We start from the raw sequence: 20,638 nt of genomic DNA on the forward strand, positions 1-20,638 counted from the left end.
CTGTGAGGCAACAGTGCTAACCACCATGCCACCCGAGTCTTTATCCCTTTTCACTTTTTTTTCACGTCCCAGTTCAAATCATTGTCAACATGAGGTGGTAATGAGCAAGGTGAGCTGTCAGGGTTTGTTGGAGATCTTGTCCAAATGAATGAATTTCAGGATGGCAGCGCTCGCAGATACACTGCCAGTGCAGTAAACGCATACCTGGATAGAACAATATCAGTCATGGATTGGCCTCCCTAGAGCCCAGACCTCAACACTATTAAAGCAGTCTGGGATCATCTTGATAGAGAACAGAACTAAAAGCAGAAACATCCAAAGAAGAGCTTTGAATGTCCTTCGAGAAGTCTGGAGAACTGTTCCTGAAGATACTTGAATGACAAAGCTGCCTCAGAGAGTTCAGACTGTGCTGAAGAATAAAGGTGCTCTCACGCAATATTCACTTTCACATTCACTGAAACTGTACAAAGTTTGATTGTGCCTTCTATACTGTATTTGCAGGTACACTATAATCAGTGTTAATAATAAAAAAATAATAAACTCTTAACCATTCTCTTACCATATTTACATTATTTTCGTCCTTATATCAACTGATATGAATTAGTATTAACTGAACAGTTTTATATGCAGTAGTCCTTCAACCTGTCACACGTGCTGTTGTTCCAGGCGGCAGCGTTACAGTTGCCATGGTTACAGGGTGCCGCCTCTCTGACTGTGTGTTTCCTGGGTGAGAGAGCGCCTTTTTGTTGTTGTTGATGTTGTTGTGCTGAGCTAATAGGCAGAGTGTTACAGGCATCGCCCTAAAGCATGTAGCCTGATGGGCAGTGTAGTCCGTGCTGTAGGGAGGATGGACTGTCATACCCGTGATGTGTCAGTGAGCGAGGGAGGGAGAAAAAGGAAGTACGAGCTGTCATCGAGCAGAAACGGGAGCTGGAAGCATGTAAATATAATAATAACCACTGCAGCCAAGAAGAGTAAGTACACTATTAAGACTCGACTGTACACCGTGTTCGTGTTTTCCTCCGAAACAATAAGTTCTGTTGCAGCAGCCTTTCAACGTCTCTCTCCGTCTCTCGCTGCAAACTTGACCCACACAACAAAGTAAAGCTAGTTTTCAGCTACGAGCCCGACATAAACCCGACGTATTAGTCAGAGGCCCCTTTACTACGGTTCGGAGCCGCGGACCTTCAGTAACAGTAATAAATCACATGAATAGCACATTCATGTAGCTGTAAAAAGCATGATAATATATTAAGTAATCCAAAGTATTCAGAATACGTTACTCTCATTGAGTAACGTAACGGAATATGTTACAGAATACATTTTGGGGCATGTAATCTGTAATCTGTAGTGGAATACATTTTAAAAGTAACCTTCCCAACACTGACTACAATGCCAAAAGTGTTCGCTCTTCTTCCTTCACACACACAAACCTGAGTGACATCAGGGTTTAACAGGACGTTGGCCCAACCTTTGCAGCTATACCAGCTTCAACTCTTATTGGAAGACTTTCCACAAGATTTAGGAGTGTGTTTGTGTGTGTGTTTCTGATCTTTTTCCCAGAAGCACATGTGTGAGGTCAGACTCTGATGTTAGATGAGGAGGCCTATTTAGCACTAAATGATCCCAAAGGTGTTCTGTCAGGACTCTGTGAGAGCCGGTCATGTCCGAACTCACTCATTGATGTCTTAATAGAAGTGCTTTGTGCACTTGTGTGTAGTTATGTTGTAGCAGGAAGGAGCGATTCCCAAACTGTTCCCACAAATCATGAGCATGAAATTGTCCAAAATGTCTTGGCATGCTGAAGAGTTCCTTTCACTGAAACTAAGGGGGCGAGCCCACGCCTGAAACAAAACATCACATCAGAATTCCTCATTCACCAAAGTTAACAGTTCGCACAATGCAGTCCGATAAGCACAGTCTCCTGGTAACCACCAAACCCAGACCGGTCACTGCAGAGAGCACGTCTGCACTGCTGTATAATGCAGCGGGGCGGTGCTTTACAGCACACACACTTTGCAGTACGCTGGGTGATGTAAGTCATGGATGCAGCAACTCGGCAATGGAAACCCATTCCACGAAGCTCTCTATGCACTGTTCTTGAGCTAATCCTTTACTATAACAATAATAAACAACTTCAGTGAACAGTCCAAAGATTTCATGGTTAAGGCCCAATATTGATCCTAGCAACATCCCTAGAAGGAAGATTTCTATACTGATGGCAGTGGGCTCTTCTGAAGGACAACACCCTGATACAGCGAATTGTATCAATGAATCAGTGATATGAACATGAGCACTCACTGTTTTTATGGGGCTCAGGTTGTCATGGAATAAGGTGGGGACCTGTCCTGGTTACTTTCAGTCGCATCTTGTTTGTTGTGAAATCCACTGTGAATATGTAAATGTTAGGGTTCCTGGGTCGTTGACTCAGTGGTTTCTGTTTTGTACCCTTTATTTGTGTTCTCTTGGTTTATTTTTGTGAAGGTTCTGGTTTCTGTTTTGCATTTCTATTTTCCCCAGCTCTTCTTGGTGTTTATGTTGTTCTCAGGTTCTGGTTTCCATACTCCCTCTATTCTGTGTCCAGTCAGAGTCTGTGTCCGCCCTGGTCCCACGTCTCTGTTCCCTCTGTTGCAGTGCCTGCTTGTGTGTCTGTAAGTTCAGTCTGTTTCCTGTTTTACTTTGAAAGTCCGTGTCTGATGTTAATGCGTCTGGTTTTGCTTCCTTTGTCTCGTCAGCCCTGATTTGCCCCAGCTGTGTTTCCCTCCTGTTTCCCATTCCCTGATTGCTCCCTCTGTGTATTTTTGGGTCCTTTTCCTGCCTGCACATGACAGTAAAGAAGCAAAACCACACACACTGGGTCATTGCCTCACATGTCTCTGGTGCTGTGTAAGTGCCCCACAGTGACTTCCTGTGAGGGTTTAAATGGTAGATGGACTCCCTTTCCACTCAGTTTGACTTCTCTGAGTACTTTTTTACTACTAGCCTCATTCATATAAACACTTTCCCCCCTATGCTCAAGTACTTTTAACTTAACATCCGCACATACAGCACTGTGCAAAAGAAGATCTGTGCTTAGTTCTCCGAGATGTTTGGAGCAAACTACCCGCCGAGTAATAACTGTGCACGTGGACCTAGAAGAAGGCAAAGGGTGGTTGCACCAAACACTGATGCGATTTCTTTGGTTCATTCACTGCATTTTGTTGATTGATGACAGTAAATGATTCACACTGAAAGCACAGTGCTGTGTGTTTGTGTTTAGTTTATCTTCCCAGGGGTAACTCATCAATATAACTAGAAATGCCTGCAGGAGGAGCCAGAGATCAAGACAGCCCCCTCATTTGCAACCACGATTTCCACACATGACCCTAGAACGTCACGTCATTAGTCAGTATCCGCTTCCTGAACACCCTCGTGCACAAACTGTGAGCAGCTCTGGTTTCCTGCTTTTTGAGGGGCTTCTGTGGGAAGCAGTTGTGGTGAAATCGCCCCCTGTGAGCAGCACTGTTTGCTGGATGCTGAACAAAAGTCGAACTCGACACCAGTCCGGTCATCAGTTATTCCTTTAATATAAAACAGTAACAGAAAGAATGAGGCCACACCAAAGATGCAATCTGGTTGAAGGACATGTCATTATTGTCACTGCAGTTGTAGATGTCTGTAGAAATCAAATCTATGTTCAACATGTAGCCTAAGACTGAGGTCTGCCTACACAGAATACCAAACACAGTTTTACACAGCTGGAGCTACAGCAACAGGTACACTACTCCTGAACGCAGGAGACACAGCAACATGAACCAGGCAATGAGATGAAGATGATCCACGCTGCACCTTCAAACTAGAGATGGACCGATCCGATATTACGTATCGGTATCGGTCCGATACTGACCTAAATTACTGGATCGGATATCGGAGAAAAATAAAAAATTTAATCCGATCCATTAAATATCACGAAAGCACCTCACAAAACTTGCAACACGCCGTAACTCACCTCAGAACGTTAGCATGTCGAGCAGTATGCATCACGTGATAGAGCAGCTGTGGCATGCGGGACCTGTGGTGGTCTGGATAGCATGTGGAGCTTCGCTAGCAACCCGGCATTTCATCTCAGACAAAGTTATCCCCGAGAGAAGTAAAGCAAGTGTGTAAGTCCATCTCTGAATGTTTGTAAAGCATTCCTGCGTTAAGCTTAACAAACGACTGCCTCTTCTTGCTGCTACTTCAATCATGAAACTGCTTAATGATCAGCTGATCGGCTTTTCTGTCTCGAGTCCGTCTCTCTTGTTTGTTTTTGGCCCACTTTGCACCAGAAAGAGGAAACCAGCGGCTGAACAACAGCAGCACGTTTAAGCTTGATCAGCTGTTGTTAGAATGTATTTAATATTACTTTCTACTCGAGGATCTTTTTCTACGTAGCTGACGCTGGTAACTGTGCAGGGGCGGATCTAGCAAAGTTTAGCCAGGGGGGCCGATAGGGCATTAACAGGGAAAAGGGGGCACAAAGACATACTTTTCTTTCTTATTCTCATTTAAAATGTCGAGCTTTTAATAAATAATTATCTGACACCCAAAGTTTTAATTTGATGCAAAATGAATAGAAGTCAATTACTGTATATAGTGACTATTAAGTCTAATATATATACCCTAGTAAGCTATAGTACTTTTTCCTTTGGGAAGGTACCATCTGTGCAGTCTGCAATTTTGTTGAAGAAAGATGTTGAATCTATTTAATATTTCTTGAAAAATAATTGATTTCTGTGCATTTTTTTTCACACTGCATCAAATTAAGGTTGATTACGTCGATTAAGCATCATGAGGTGGAGCGTGAGGGGTGGTTCCCTATTTTTTTATTTATTTATTTTTGTTGTTGCTGGGAGTTGGAACCCTATTAGTTAGGTTGCTTAATATTTATGCTAAGTACTCTTTAAAATACCAGAATAGGGAGGATGGTGTAGGTTTAAGTTTATTAGATTGATCAGTATTGCTGTACTATGAAATATTTTTTTTTGCATACAGGTATAACAGAATAGCTTTAGTGTAGTTGTTGTTTTAAACTTGAGTATGAACTTATACAAAATGCAGCAAGATATTAAAAAAAAAACAGTTTTGTTGATTAAAAAACACTATATCGGATTCATATCGGTATCGGCAGATATCCAAATTTATGATATCGGTATCGGACATAAAAAAGTGGTATCGTGCCATCTCTACTTCAAACCTTCATTTCTTGTCTTCCATGACAGTGTGAGTAAGGGCGCGAGGGAAGGAAGCATGGCAGATGTTGTGTTAGAGCAGACGAGCTAATTTGTCATGGAGTTTCTGACACAGGGGGACACGCTGTACACATCAGCTTTCCAAGTAACAAGTCCTCCTTTTACGGAGTGGAGATGAGTTTGTGTTTGTGAGGATAGAAAAGAGGTTGGCAAGAGTATTAACAAGGTTTACAGCAGTGACACTGTGGGAGTGTGTGGAGGACTTGGTCATGCAGCTCCACCTGTACCACCTGCTGTAAGAGTAACACACTAGAGAATTGCAGCAGCACTTCTCACAGAGACTTCAGTACATGTGATGTGCTGCTGACAGGATGAGACCGAATCAGCAGATCCCACTGCTGAGCCCTGTGAGGAGCATTTGGAGTAACTGGAGGGAATACACTAATTTCATGTGCACAAACAGGCTTTGGCATTAAAACGTGGTCAGTCTGTCCCAGTGAGGGTTTAACTGTCGCTGTCGTCGTGTCCTGTCGTAGAATGGTGTGTTTGCTGCGGACTGTGGTGAAGTGCATGGCGAGGTCAGCTGCTCGTTGGGGGTCCTCTGCCCGGCCCAGGTCTGGACTCAGTCCTCTTTGGCTTGGTGCTGTTCACACATGGTGAGGACTGACATCTGGAGCTGAAGCTGCATCTGCACTCACCGGTTCTGTAGAAGAGGTGGATAGAAAGACTTGAGTCTATAGCAGTATGGTAATAGGAGGCAGTGGTGCCTGCTGCGAGCGGGAAAGACAACCCTTTGGATAAAGCAAACACAAATAGAGGTAGGGAAAATACCAGGTCTTTGTTTCAGCTGTGAGCAGTGAGGGCAGCAGCTAGTGGCTCACACTGTCACTGCAGGTCTGAATCACAAGCTGTTGCTTCCCTTTGACCCGTGCTGCGATGCTTCTGTCACAGGTAAGCCTCAAAGCCGTGTTTTTGAAAACTTACACACAAAGTAACTCATTTGAAACAGTGTTGCTTTGGTCACAGCTTGGATTTCAATCTCAGCTGTATTTAAAAAGAACTGAACATGAAGCCAGAACAGTTTCAGCTTCTAAAGAAACAGCTTTTAATCATCATCACCACTTTATGTCCTGGGACCCTGCTTTCTCTACCTTTGTGAAAAAGGAACTTCAGCGGATCGGCCTGATGAGTAAGGATGAGATATTATCCATGTTTCATTGCTCCACTTCAGATCTGCTGCAGAACGATGGACAGCAGTGGTTGCACACTGGCTGCTTTAATATGTCACTGCCTTGAGGCTGCAGGTTACATCCACATCTGTTATACTGTATGAGGTGAAGCGTGTGGAGTAATTTGGCACTAAAGACTTTGTATATATATTTTATACTGACGGCATTATAGCAGAGTTCTTGCTAAAGGATGGCTCATAATCAGTTCATCAATTCTTAAGCCGTGGCAAAAGAAAACTAATTTTCATCACATTATCTGAAAGTGTTTGCAGTTTGAACCTTTGTCCTTCCTTCCAAACATGGTGTTTCCACGTACTGTATGCACACAGTGTTCAGGCTTTTTATTCTGGGTTAGTGAGCTCTGTACCTTTATCAGTTGTGAGAGTACACACCCCCTCCACCAGCTCTTTGGCTTCCACAGCCAGCTGGAAGGCTGGGTCAGGAATTGGTGATGGGATGTCGGGGCTTTCCGTGGCAGGAGATGACCTGTTACTCCTGATATAGACAGACACACAAGCAGAAGGACAGTTGGAGCAGGAACTCGACTGCAAAGCTGTAAGGCGCTTGTAAGGTGAAGGTCGCGCTCTCTTACCCCCCTTCTCCAAATAGGCTGGGCGTGGTCAGCACTTTGTGGACGTTCTGTAAAGAGAGATAATGTGACAGCTGTAAGGCCGAGCGCTGGCAGCAGTAACACACACCGGGTCTCTCTGTGCTGTCAGGATGAAGCGAACCAGAGAGAAGAGCTTGATTGCTGGACCTCGTCAGTTATTAGTGTTATCAGCCACAGGCTGCACCTTCCCCTCGTTGTGTTTTTCAAACTGGTTTCTATGCTGATGGCTTTGTGCACACCCCTGTGTCTGACTGGTTCCTGCACCTTGCATCCTTCCACCATCACCGATGGATATGAGGAAACATCCACCCACAGCCAATTCTCCTCGGACAGATGTTGGTGGAACAGCCTGTGCAGCAGCTGGTTTATGGCTGTGGACAGAGCTGTAGCACACTTCCATCACTGGGGGCAGACTGACTCCATCAGCTTATTTTCCTGTCACTAGATTTAAAGACCAGATCTGGAAATCTCAGAGCTGCACATGCAGCCTCCACATCATCTGCCGCACACCATGGAAGGAAACGCTCAAGCCTTTGGTCAAATAATGCAACAGTTATGTACAGCTCTATGCATTTTCCTACTTCATCTAATAAATCTACAGGTTCGCTTAAATAGTCTTAACTGCAAAATAAACCATCACATGCACAGTGGCTGACATGGGTCCCATAATGTGTTTTTCTCTGACATTTACACTTGAATGTTGTCCTGGGGGAAACACTGAGCTGTTAATAAGTTTGAATGACGACATCATTTCTGTACTGGCACTCAGTTACTAATAGCATTTTTGCCAAACAACCTTCAGTCTGTATGTGTGTGTGTCTGCAGGGAAGACCAGGAAATACAAACAGGTGGCGAGCACATCACTCTTGTTGATTAACCACAACTAAAGGGAAAGATGGCACAAACTGCATCCTTATTATCACGGAAGCTAACGTGTGTGTTTGTTTGACAATCAGAAGAACCGACGTCTGAGACCATTCTGCAGTTTTGTGTGGATGCTCAGTTATTGATCGTCTTCCCCCTAACGTGGGATATTTAACAGCTTTAGCACATTAGCAAAGAAAGGCTTTGATGGAGAGGGGACGTCAGCTCCCCTCTCCATCAAAGTGTGTGCAGCTCTTATAACAAGTTGTTGGAAAAATAACCAGCGAGAATGTGGTGATTACACTGTCACCTGCTTCAGTGACTACAGTTGTGTAGCGAGCTGTTTTGCTGCTTCACCACCTTCACTTTTCAACGACATTGAATCTCTTTGTAGATGCTGACAGTTAACCACGTCACGCAGCGCTCAAGCCTTTCATTCAGCTGTTTCAGTTTTTATTCATATATTTTTATGCACTTTTTCCTGAACCTGTTAAAAGCTTCTATTTTAGAGATACACAGTCTTCAGCTTTGATAACTGAGTTCTTATCAATCAGTATAAGATTATATTCCCCACATTAACACTCTGTAGAATTTGTATTTTTATTAATACTTAAGGCTGAATTGAGTGTGTTGTGCAAAACAACTGTAGAAAGCTATGATAACACTTTGAGAAGAAGAAGCAATGTTAAGAGCTTCGGATCGCTGTCCTGTCCCAGTTCGGACCGAGGTTTAGCTGTGAGACCAATACAACACTCTGGTATACAGAGTGGACTCAGTCTGCTTCCTGCCTGTTCACAGCTCTGTGTGCATCCAAAGGAACACCAGTACCTGAGCAAAGCCTAGCAGTTTCTTGTTGGAGATCTCCAGCGTTTTCCTGCTCAGCTCGGACTTCTTCAGCTGGCAGTCGATAGTCGTCAGCCTCCTCTTCAGCTCGCCCACCTCCTCCTGACAAACACACCAACACACTCAGCTTGTGTACGTGTGTCACGTAGACAACTCTTTGGGTGCATGAGTGCATCATGTATCACTATACAGTACAATGACCTTTGACCTAATGCCTGAACATATTGGATGTGTAAGATGTAGAGTACTGTGAAGATGCATTTAAAAATACAGACAGATGTTCAGACAGATGTTTCCCCAAATTTCAAGGCTGAAATGAGGTTTTCTTGCTCTCCTGTCAGTGGCCCTGAACAAGGCTGTGGGCCACGACTCTGACATCATTGTACCTGCATGGACTCTGCTCCCCGTCTTTGCTTCTTGGTGGCCAGCTGGCTCTTCAGGTCTCTGATCTCAGCCTCCAGCAGCTGGATGACTTCTTCATAGTCCTGCTCAGCACTGCCGGCCTGCCGATGCACCGCCTCAGACGCCTGCAGACGACTCTTCAGGCGAGTGTTCTCCTCTACAGTCAGACAGGCTTTCTAGGAGAAATGACAGAAGGATTCACTCGCTGCCTTCAGTCTTCGTCCATGTTTTCAGATGATTCAGTTGCCAGTGAGACGTATTTTACATTGCTAAATACAACAGGATGATCATATGAATATGTTATTAGCTATTTCATTTTACCAGCTGAGAAATCTTTACATTCTTGGTTCTCATACTTAAACTGTCCTACGACATCGAGAAGCTGCACAACAACACCATTTCTAATCATTCATCAACTAAAAAACAGCCGGCATTATCAGCAGACTCAGTTTGATTAGTTTCACTACAAAAATAATTTCCATTCAACTTTGACCCCACGCTCATATCCCACAGTTATAAAGATGTAACTTGAGACTGCGCGTCTCCACAGGCTGCAGGCTGGCCTCTGACCTCTGAGGTCTTCTGCAACTCCTCCTCGAGGGTTTTCTTGCTGTGTTCCATGTCCTTCAGCATCACCTGCCAAGAGAGGCAGCAGATGAAGTGGCAGCTTCCTGTATGACTGTTAAAGACCCCACCTTTCCATTCAGAGGACAGACACACAACTGTGAGGAGAAAAAGCAGCTAAATCTTGGTGAGGTTGGGACGTTGGGCTTCGTCTGTGGTTTTCCCACTGAGTGTGTGTTTGTTGGCTAAGTGTGGAAACAGGATTCTATGTGTTTAGTTTTAAACTGCAAAACGTATTCTCACTACTTCACTTGGTAGCCAAAGAAATGCCACCAAAACGCCCGCTCCAGCCCTAGTCTATGATCCAAAGAGATGACTGAGACTAAGAGTGTAAATGTGCCTATTAAACCATATTTCTGGGCACTGTTGAAGGAAGCAGGTTTAGCTAGCCATGCCGAGTCAACTCTGAGACGAGGAAAACTCGTGTTTCCTGAACTTTCCTCCGACTCCTCCCATCCTGTTTATTCTCCAAAGTGGCTGTCAGAGCACGGAGCGAATTCAACTGCAGATTTTTAGAAACAGTTAACCTGAGTGCTTTTACAGTTATTCTGTCATCAGTATATAAGAACAACGACAGTAATTATGTCACTCATTTATTATCAGCTCAGAATAAAATCCATTTTTTCCATCGTTCTAACTCTGTGACTAATGCAGCTGAAATGCTAGTGCCAGTTCTGTTACATTATACAAGCTTGCATTTACACTGCTATGCTGATGACACCCAGCTCTATCTGTCCATGAAGCCAGATAACACACGCCAATGAGTTAAACTGCAGGAATGTCTTAAAGACATAAAGACCTGGATGGCCGCTAACTTTCTGCTTCTTAACTCAGATCAAACTGAGGTTATTGTACTCGGCCCTGAAAATCTTAGAAATATGGTATTATTTGACTGTTGGAGTTTTATATTATTGTAGGGTACATCCTCTATAGTGAAATTAACAAAGTTTTACAGTTTACATCATATATAGTTAATCTCTGTAATATTCTGAATATTTAAGGAGCTTGGAAAGAAAAGTGTCTGGACTTCTTTAAGTTGCTTGAAGACGTTTCACCTCTCATCCGAGAAGCTTCTTCAGTTCTAAGGTCAAATGGTGGAGAGTCCCAGATATAAACCTAGTGGGAGTGACCCCCCACAGAGGGACAAAAGGACCCCCTGATGATCCTCTAATCGCCTGAGCCAAAGTGTGAAACTGGGTGTGGGTCCCAATCAGCCAGAGTTTCGGGTGTGTTCATTGTGAAACCTGGCCCCACCTTATCATGCGAATTCCTGAGGTCAGATGGCCCAGGATGTGAGTGGGCGTTAAGGCGTCTGGGAAGGATCTCAAAACTGGATTATAGATGGCAGAGAGTTGGTGTCGTAAGCCCCGCCTCTGTTCAAAGATGGTCGCTCACAGTGGACATAGATGCTTCTTTCACTCCTCTTTCAAACCATCTGTCCTCTCTGTCCAAAATGTGAACATTGGCATCCTCAAAGAGTGACCTTTGACCTTTAGATGCAGATGGATGCTGAGTCTTGTCCTGTGGAGGTGGCTCTTCTGTGTTGTGCCATGCGCTTGTGAAGTGGCTGTTTGGTCTCTCCAATGTAGAGGTCTGACCATTCCTCGCTGCACTGTACAGCATACACCACATTGTTAAGTTTGTGGTTTGCAGTTTTGTCTTTCGGGTGAACCAGTTTTTGTCTGAGTGTGTTGCTGGGTCTGAAATGCACTGGGATGTCATGCTTGGAGAAAACTCTCCTGAGTTTCTCTGATACACCAGCTGCATAGGGGATGACAATGTTGTTGCGTCTGTCCTTCTTTTCCTCCCTCGCTGGTGTCTGGTCTTCTTTTCTGTGCCTCTTTGCTGACTTTAAGAACGCCCATTTAGGATAGCCGCACGTTTTGAGTGCTTCCTTTACATGTGTGTGTTCCTTCTTTTTCCCTTCAGGCTTAGAGGGAACATGTTCTGCCCGGTGGTGTAGGGTCCTAATTACTCCAAGTTTGTGTTCCAGAGGGTGATGGGAGTCAAAGAGGAGGTACTGGTCCGTGTGTGTGGGCTTCCGGTAAACTTCGATGTTGAGTTTGCCGTTCTCGTCAATGTGCACAGCGCAGTCCAGGAAAGGCAAACAGTCGTCCTTTGTGTCTTCCCTGGTGAACTTGATGTTTTTATCCACAGCGTTAATGTGCGCAGTGAAGGATTCCACTTCTTGTGTCTTGATTTTGACCCAGGTGTCGTCCACATATCTGTACCAGTGGCTGGGTACTCTTCCTTTGAAAGAGCCAAGAGCCTTCCTTTCCACTTCCTCCATGTAAAGGTTGGCTACAATAGGTGACACGGGGGAGCCCATGGCACAGCCATGTTTTTGTCTGTAAAAGCCTTCGTTGTACTTGAAATATGTAGTGGTGAGGCAGAGGTCTAACAGTGTGCAGGTCTGATCGGGGTGAAGCTGGTCCTGTCCTCCAAGGAGCTGTAATGTGCAGCCATAATAAACAGGAGCACTGAGAGCGCACTCAGCCACGACACCACTGGAGTTAAAATGTTTGTTACAGCTCTGTGCCAGAAAACCACCAGGACAATGCAGCAATCGTCTGTGCTCTTACTCACAGTGATACATTTCACTGTAAATTTGAATCATTTTGTCACCATTTTATCGATACACGGCGACACGTGTAGGTGCCGATCATGGGCATCATTTTATGTGAGTGTGCTCAGAGTGTGACGCCCAGTTTAACAGAGACAGCTCCTGACCATCATCATGATACTCATCATCTCTAACTGGGGCTTCGGGTTTGTCGAGCCAGCTAAGGTAAATTAGCCTGAGTGTGTTGGACTTCATTCTTAGTAAAGACCACAGGACAGATACGAAACAAGACAGTAGACATAATAAAAGACACTGTGGGACAGAGGGAGACACAGTCAAAGAAAAGTAAAAGTAAAGATACTAAGAGAAAACATAACAGCTGGAAGTCCTCACCACTGACCAAAGAGGGACAAACAAAGGTGTGTTTTCACCTTGAGCTGTTTCATCTGCGTCTGCAGCTGCTTCACCTCAGTCTGAAACTGCTCCATCTCCTCACTGCTGTAGCTGCACTCTGATTCATATGTCTGCACGCGCACACACACACACACACACACACACACACACACACACACACACACACACACACACACACACACACACAGTTAGCCCTTCATTTCTGGGTGGAAATTTTAAAATATTAGATTAATTGTGACTGGAGTTTGTTTTAAAGCTTAGATTTTATGCTATTTATGCCTTTTTTGCTGCTCTTTTTTAAAAGTCATTCTTTTAAACTGTATTTATTCTTTTTAAACTGTATTGCTTCTTGCACTGTAGAGGCTGGTGAGAAACAGTATTTGGTTTCAGGCTGGGTAACATCATACAATAAACTTCTTGAGTCTTAATTAATTACAGAGTCTGCTGTTTTGTGTCTATATGAGCGGCTGTGAGAGCTGCTTACAGGTGAGTGGAAGGCTGAGGTATCCATCAGACTAGCTGCTTCATGGTAGGAGAATGTGAAGGGACCCGTCTCCAAGCCCAGCTCCTCCAGGTTCTCCTGGAAGATGTTCCGGGTTGCCTCCACAAAGTCTGAGCCATCACACCAAAACAGATGGGATTCATTGTTTTAACAGAAAAACAAGGAAAAGCAAACAATCAGGGTCATGTGTACACACACACACACACACACACACACACACACACACACACACACCTTATAAAAATCTGTGAGTCAAAGCGAAGAAAGGTAAAAGAAAGAAAGACCTCCAAGTAATTAACTTGCCCACTCCAGCTCCTACAACCAAATGCAAAGTAGGGAAGAGGGTTAGCTCCACCCACCACAACTCCCAAGCTAGCAAGAATTATCTATTCACGCATTTGGGTCCCCATAAAGAGAGACACACACAGACACACACACCTTACTGTATATGAAATTATAGACTGGCTCCAACAGCGTTACAGGCTCTGGACCCTTTCACGTCTGTCACATGGCTCAGGGTGAACCTGCACTCATCTGTTAAAACCACGGGACACCAGTGGTGGACCTGCCACTCCTGGTATTTTGTGAATAAATGCCAGTTGGGCTCCATGGTACCGTACAGTGTGCACAGCACCCACTAGAGGACATCCAGCCCTCTGACCACTCTCCTTAGGATGCATTCACACCAACGGCCTGCTGCAGGTTATTTTGTAGCTCTGACAGTTCCTCCTTGCACGAAGGAGCAGATGCTGGTCCAGCTCTCCTCGAGTAATCTCCTGTCTCCTGGAAGCTCCTCCACGCTCTTAAGAAACGTTCTGGAAACAGCACATATTGATGTGCCATCTTGGCGTATCCCCTCATGCTACCAGTAGTAACACTGAGTCTAGCCTAATGCGACACTAGTGAAAAAACAGTCAGAAAAGATGAGGAGAGAAAAATGTCAGCGACCTTCATCTGTAAAGTCACTACTGTCGCCCCTCTAGTGGACCTGTTGTTAATGTCAACGATACCAAAGCAGCTCAAACTGATGAACAACTGCAACATCCCAAAGGTTAAACTGTTGATGCTATACTCTGATTAAAAAGTGTTCCTTTACATTTTGGGATTAGTGTGTGTCACAAAAGCATAAAAGAAAAGCACTGACAACAACAGCGAGCCCAAATATCCAAAGACCCTCCGCTGGGTCAACGCTCCAGAAGCCAGACACGGCAGAAACACATTTATGCACTTTCTGCATCTTCTCTTTGACTGTACAGGACAGACACTGCACTGCTATGACGTGGCTGCATAGCTTTAGTCAGGGGTATTTCTGAGGTATAGCTCAGCAGTGTGCATCAGTGTGCATCTGAATATCACCTGCGGCAGTTACTACAGTTGTGTGGCGAGGTTAAAAAGCTTCTTTGTCACACTGAAAACTGACTTTAGGTGTAACATACATCTTTAAGCCATTACTTTGTCGTACGCTCCTCAGCATCACAGAGTTACATGAAAAGGCAACAGACCTGATCTGTTCTTCGAGACGCTGAACAACCTGCCTGCCAGGTGACTCATCACTGCAGCATTCATGTTCCTCAGCTCACCTATAGGACCCTACACACTCAAACTGTGCGGCTGTCATCAGCATTACAGCAACTGCTTTGTCACAGAAAAGCATCCTGGAAGCTTGGTGGCATGGAGGCATGTGTCAGGATGGGATCTCATGTTTGACCTGCAGTCTAAAGACTAAGCTGCCTGTACAGTTTAATATCATGCACACCCTTTATCATCCAGTCCTTTCTGTCAGTGAGCATTAACAGGTACACGCAGGTGAATTTAGCCCTACGATGTAAACGCTGGCCCTCCAAACGACTGGAAACATGTAGTCACAGCTGGTTACACAATCTGACATTTTACACAAGTGACACAACCAATAAGAAACATGCTGCTGTCACATGATTTGACAGGACCTCAGCACAGATCTTCCACCCAACAGCTGACACGACTACAAATGTGTGCGGCTCATATCAGTGAGTGTACGTGTGCTGCTTGCATGCACGTCACCTCCATAGGCCACGGTGCCTTGTGGGTCTGTGGTCAGACTCTGTCGCAGCTGCTTCTTCTTCTCTTCTGTGACATCCAAACCAAGGAAGGACAAGGCCTAAGAGAGACAGGAGCATGAAGCATGAAGCATTGTATGCTGTCATCAAACTGCACTCTGCATATCACACTTTGTTCTCCAAGTAAAATTATACTTCATTACAAATATTAGCCTAAAGTTACTTCACAAAGCATCTGCAAAGAGGACGCTTGTCTAGGAGACATACTGATACACCTGAGCTACCAGGACAGGATGCAGTAGAAGAAAGTACAAAAACTGCCTACATACACTTTGAGTAATGTGTTTTTCATAAATCGATTATAGAGTTCTTTAATTAGCAAATTCACCGCAGTCATAAAGCAGACACTGCTCTGTTCAACACGTGTGTAATTCCTTTGTTTTCAATAGAGTTTTGTACACTGCCTGTTCGTTTTCCTTTGCAGAGCCAACAAATCAGGACAGAATGTTGCCAGTGTTTAAACTCACTGTGTCTCTAATCCCTGGATCAACATGCCCAAGCAAAATGTTGGCAACATTAAAATCAACCTAAATAACAGTAACAACTGTACAAAGAGAGAGTCGTAAAGCTGAAGGGACAGAGTCTGCTGACAGGGTAAAAATAATCCACATGCAATGGAGCAGGCAGGGCAGGCCTGTAAGAGGGAGATTAATAACTGGATGCATAAAGATGATGGGCTGGGAGTACTGGGATACTGTGGGTCCAATCTGAAGTCAAATCTGGGTTCGGGCTGAGGCCAGTTTCTATTAGTTTCTGATGACTGAAAGTGATGAGTGCACTGCAGGAAGAAGCAGTGAAAAGGCGAAATAACATAGGAAAAGGTGCAGAGTGGGTGGGAGCTATACTGAGTAATACCAAAATCAGGAAGAGAATGAAGCTCACTGAGAGAGCAACTGCAGAAGATGAGAAAGGTGACGCCGTGGTTAACGGTGGTCCCTGTGGTAATCGGAGCACTTGGAACAGTGACTCTTAAACTAGGCGAGTGGCTCCAGCAGATCCAGGAACGACATCTCTGCAGGGAGGAGCGCAGACTCTCAGGCCTTTGGTAGAGGGCCCAAGCATGAAGGATAAAGAGCACCCAGAGGGCAAGTGGGGGACATTAGTGCACACTAATCCATCCAAATCATCTATTATCCAGGTGCTCCGATCACTTCCATGGCCCAGGTGTGTACAATCCCGGGTCGCTCTCAGGAGCTCAGTGAATCCCAGCGTGCTTCCATGATAGGATGCTGTCTGCAATCATTTCCTCACTACTAAATATTCCACAATCAACTCTTAGTGGTATTACACAGAGGGGAACAATTGGGATAGACGACAACTCAGCCACAAGCGGCAGGTCACGTAGAAAGTGCCTCTCTAGCAGCCAATCGCTTAAAGGACCAAAACGACCTCGGTCCACCACATCCTGCCACGGTGGTGTTTCTGCATGCAACGCTTAGCGTCTCAGCCCTGAGCTGCTGCAAATCAGACTCATAAGGGAATTTTCCAGGAAGCTGACATCACTTCCTAGTTCGTTTCTCACATACCTGCTTGGTAGGTATTCAACACTGTCGACCAGGATCACCCACAAACCTCGATCCAGTTTCTGACTTCAACAACATACACCTTTCAACCACCAACCATATATGCCTTCACATGTGTCATCGCTCTCACATAATCTGTGTGATTTCTTTAGTATGAGTGTCCACTTAACTGTGTATCAGGCAGCATAGGTCTAAAGAAGCCTACCCGAGCAGGTCAGGACTCACCAAGTCTAATTTGTCTGATTTGAGGCGAATGTAAGGGTCCAGGGTTATCTTAGGTTTTGCTCCTGTCGGGGATCTCTGGCTGGTTGAACCTGGAGAAAGAAAATGAAGAAAAGAAAATCAGGACTGACTTTGGTTAAAAAGAAAAAAAAACGAAACCAGAAGTTTGGGTTGTTTAAAAAAATCCTTTCTTAAGTAGACTGCGTATATACACACAGATGTGTGGTACATAGAACAAGGAAGCACTAGCTCAGGGGTCGGCAACCTGCGCTCTTTAGCTCTGCGGCTCCACGTGGTTTGGAAAACAAAGTATTTAACTGAAGTGTATTTTATTTGTGTTAGTTCGTTTTTAACTTGTGCTTCTAAATTGGAAGATTATTGTGATCTTGAAATATAAAAATAAAATGATGTTATTATTTTTCATCTCTCACAATAAGCATCACATTCACATAAACCATACCAGCCGAAATGCTGTGCGTTTGTCGAGACTTTCAACCCAGGCAGGCCAAGTATGGATCCTCATGCATCCACATACGTATGTGAGCAGCTCCTCCATGAACTATGGTAACAACAAACACGCTCACGCCTCACAGACGACAGCTTACAGTCCTTTTTTACAGCTTTGTAATTCATTTAAAAGAGACCTTCACCTGGGTGCATCTCCTTTTTGCTGTATTTTTTAAGAGTTCAAAATGTGTTCATTACATAAATAAAATGTAATTTTCTCTGTAGCACTTCATGGATTTCATAAGCAACACACCTTAGTTGTCTATACAAAGCATAAAGGTAAAAAACAATAACAGTGTTATCTTCATTTTAGATGTCAGAAAGTATTTGCGGCTCCCAGTGTTTGCTTTTCCGTGGAAACTGGGTCCAAATGGCTCTTTGAGTGTTAAAGGTTGCTGACCCCTGCACTGGCCTCTTAACAGAATACTGAAAGTGTAATTAGGAGTGAGGAACAGCAGGAGAAATATCGTTATATAATCTGTCATATCAGAGTTGAATAGACAACCTGATGTCGGTGTTGCTGGTTTAAAGCAGGTCTTTGTGACTGTGAGCGATGGTACAGGGAAAAGCAGATGATTAAAAAGAGAGGAACTGAAGAAAAGTGGATGATTATGTAGACGCGAGGGGAGGGAGCAGCCAGCCATTCATATGATGCGTTTTTCTGTCCCAGATTTGAATGGCTGCTCTGCTCTTCTGACTTTAAACTCTGTTTACACTCATGTTACTGTTTTACATTGTCTTCATAGTGTGGAGTCATTTTGTAGATTAACTGATTTAAGAGGAGTATTTATCCGAAATGTTGTCACAGTGAACCATATTTAACCTGGATCATAATTCTGGAACATTATATTTTGTGTGTGCGCTCACCTCACTACAAAGTGCTGACATCTGTCACAGCTAGCAACTGGCTTAGAGGCTGGCAGGGAGTGAAATGATTAGAGTACCTAGAAAATAACCTTGGCTGGGTAATCCCAGCCAATTGGATTGGGAAAGGCTGTCCAGTGGCTTTCGGCCGAGAGCCACGAGCAGCCCTATGACACTACAGCTGCTGGTCTGAAGCAGTCCTTCAGTATGACGACAACTGGACTGCTTCAGATCGTTTTCAGTTTCCTTTGGCAAAGTGATGTTCTGCTGAGAGGCATTTGTTGCACCAAAAATAAAGAACAGCAGACATAACGCGAGCCAAAAATATGTTGAAATGAATATGAACTGTGAATACGTCCATTCACTTAAAGACTGCTCTTATCTGTGTTATCTAAATGTTTCTATGTAACATGCTGAGCCACCGCATGCATCAGTACAGCCTCACTGATCTGAGATCCAGTCTCCACTTCTCTGGCTTTACTTCAGGACTGAGACAGATGTTCAGCTGAACTGTGGTGACTGAAGTGCACTAATAAGAGTCACCATTTCATCATTATTTTCATCCTCACAAAACTATTCAGTGATCAATATTTACAATGTTTAAAAGTAGAATGGGAGGCAGAGCCTTCAGTTTTCAGGCCCCTCTTCTGTGGAACCAGCTTCCAGTTTGGATTCAGGAGACAGACACTATCTCTACTTTCAAGATTAGGCTTCAAACTTTCCTTTTTGCTAAAGCATATAGTTAGGGCTGGACCAGGTGACCCTGAATCCTCCCTTAGTTATGCTGCAATAGACGTAGGCTGTAGAGTGTTTCTTCTTCAGTCACCATTTTCATGAACTATGTATTGAATCATTAGTTGATGTTAATCTCTGGCTTTCTTCCACAGCACTGTAGTCTGAGTGCAAACACAGAGGTCTCACCTGAAACATGAATATCTGGAGGACAGATGTCAGGAGAAGGTGAGGAAGGTGGGGCTGGCTCCTCTGCACAGATCTATACCAATAACACAAGGAAAATAGTTAAATAGAATTCCAATACTAATGACCAATGAGTTAATTAGTGTAGCTAATAATTTTGCTGTCCCAAAGGTGGATCCTGTTCATCTAGACGTAGTGTTTTCAGTGGGAGAAACGTTTCATCCAGGTGACGTCTTCAGTCTCAGCTGACTGCAGGTTTCAATCTTATAAACAGGACATTTGCATAATGACTGAAACCAGCCCACTGAAGGAACAATGGGCTGGGAGGTCAGTTCTTTGATCATTAATATGTAAATTGTCATGACCGCTGATCAATGGCTATGAGTACCATTCACAGAGAGTTGGGGAATGGCTGCAATCACATCATTGTAAGATGGTGACAGATAGACCCTTAGGCCCCCTCCTCGATTCAGAGATGGTCTTTCCCTTATTAGATTTATTAGATTTAGTAGCTGGTAGTAGCAGAACTGGGACTGAAGCTAGATGATGCAATGGTCTAGCTCCAGTTCTGGCTGTCTCTATATTGACATTAAACACAACAGTTCTAAGTTCTTTGTGGTAACTGTGGACCAAACTCTATAAATGAGAAAGTAAAGAAATGAATTTCTTCCAACTTTCTTTAACCTTCTAAGACCCGAACTCTTCCATGGCATGCATTTTAATTTCTCTTTGATATTTGGGCATACTGGGGCCCAATGAATGTAAAAATAAAGAATTACCAGATTTTTTTTTTACCTTATTTTTGCTTTTAAGAAAAATAATAGCCACATCTGAGGATATTCGTTTACAATTGTGATAGAACAGCAGCAGCATAATGTCCTCGTAAGTGGATATCAGGCCCTTTTGAGTATTTTGGTCTAAATAACCCAAAATGTGACGTCCACATATGTGGACGCCAGGCCCTAGGAGGTTAAAAATCATAATTATTTAATTCAACATTTTACATGTCAGAGAGTTTGAACTGGCTACAGTTTCACTTTGTAAAATCACTCTGATGTTGACCCACCTTATGTAACATGCTATATACTGTGAGAAGTACAACTACTCTTTAGTCAATAACGGTTCATTAATCAGTGTGTTTATTGGACTATGTTTATTCCTCAGTTATACCAAAGTACAGCGGCCTTTTCAAAGTTATTTGGTTGATCTTTTAGCATTTTTTTGACGACATTAGTACAATATGAGAC

At 43.9% G+C, this 20,638-nt stretch overlaps 1 protein-coding gene across 6 annotated transcripts in view; it reads right to left on the bottom strand.

Annotated features, from left to right (window-relative positions):
• Positions 1 to 3,542: 3,542 nt before the first annotated feature.
• Positions 3,543 to 20,638, bottom strand: part of LOC146575343 (syntaxin-binding protein 4) — an 82,393-nt gene continuing 65,297 nt past the window's right edge. For 5 of the 6 annotated variants that reach the window (XM_085269988.1, XM_085269993.1, XM_085269992.1 and 2 more), the window contains 11 exons: positions 19,395 to 19,467; positions 17,106 to 17,194; positions 15,302 to 15,398; positions 13,244 to 13,371; positions 12,777 to 12,869; positions 9,729 to 9,794; positions 9,143 to 9,334; positions 8,742 to 8,858; positions 7,032 to 7,078; positions 6,807 to 6,934; positions 3,543 to 5,913 (listed from right to left, as the gene is read on the bottom strand). In XM_085269988.1, the coding sequence (XP_085126114.1) occupies positions 5,858 to 5,913; positions 6,807 to 6,934; positions 7,032 to 7,078; positions 8,742 to 8,858; positions 9,143 to 9,334; positions 9,729 to 9,794; positions 12,777 to 12,869; positions 13,244 to 13,371; positions 15,302 to 15,398; positions 17,106 to 17,194; positions 19,395 to 19,467 (1,086 nt within the window). In that variant the 3' untranslated portion in view covers positions 3,543 to 5,857. The remainder of the gene's footprint in view (positions 5,914 to 6,806; positions 6,935 to 7,031; positions 7,079 to 8,741; positions 8,859 to 9,142; positions 9,335 to 9,728; positions 9,795 to 12,776; positions 12,870 to 13,243; positions 13,372 to 15,301; positions 15,399 to 17,105; positions 17,195 to 19,394; positions 19,468 to 20,638) is intronic. The other variant, XM_085269990.1, reaches the window with a different exon arrangement.

The sequence above is a fragment of the Mchenga conophoros genome, linkage group LG4, assembly GCF_057382185.1.
Source record: "Mchenga conophoros isolate Kocher_MC1m ecotype Shallow Benthic linkage group LG4, M_conophoros_male_GT1.1, whole genome shotgun sequence".
NCBI classification, from domain to species: domain Eukaryota; kingdom Metazoa; phylum Chordata; class Actinopteri; order Cichliformes; family Cichlidae; genus Mchenga; species Mchenga conophoros.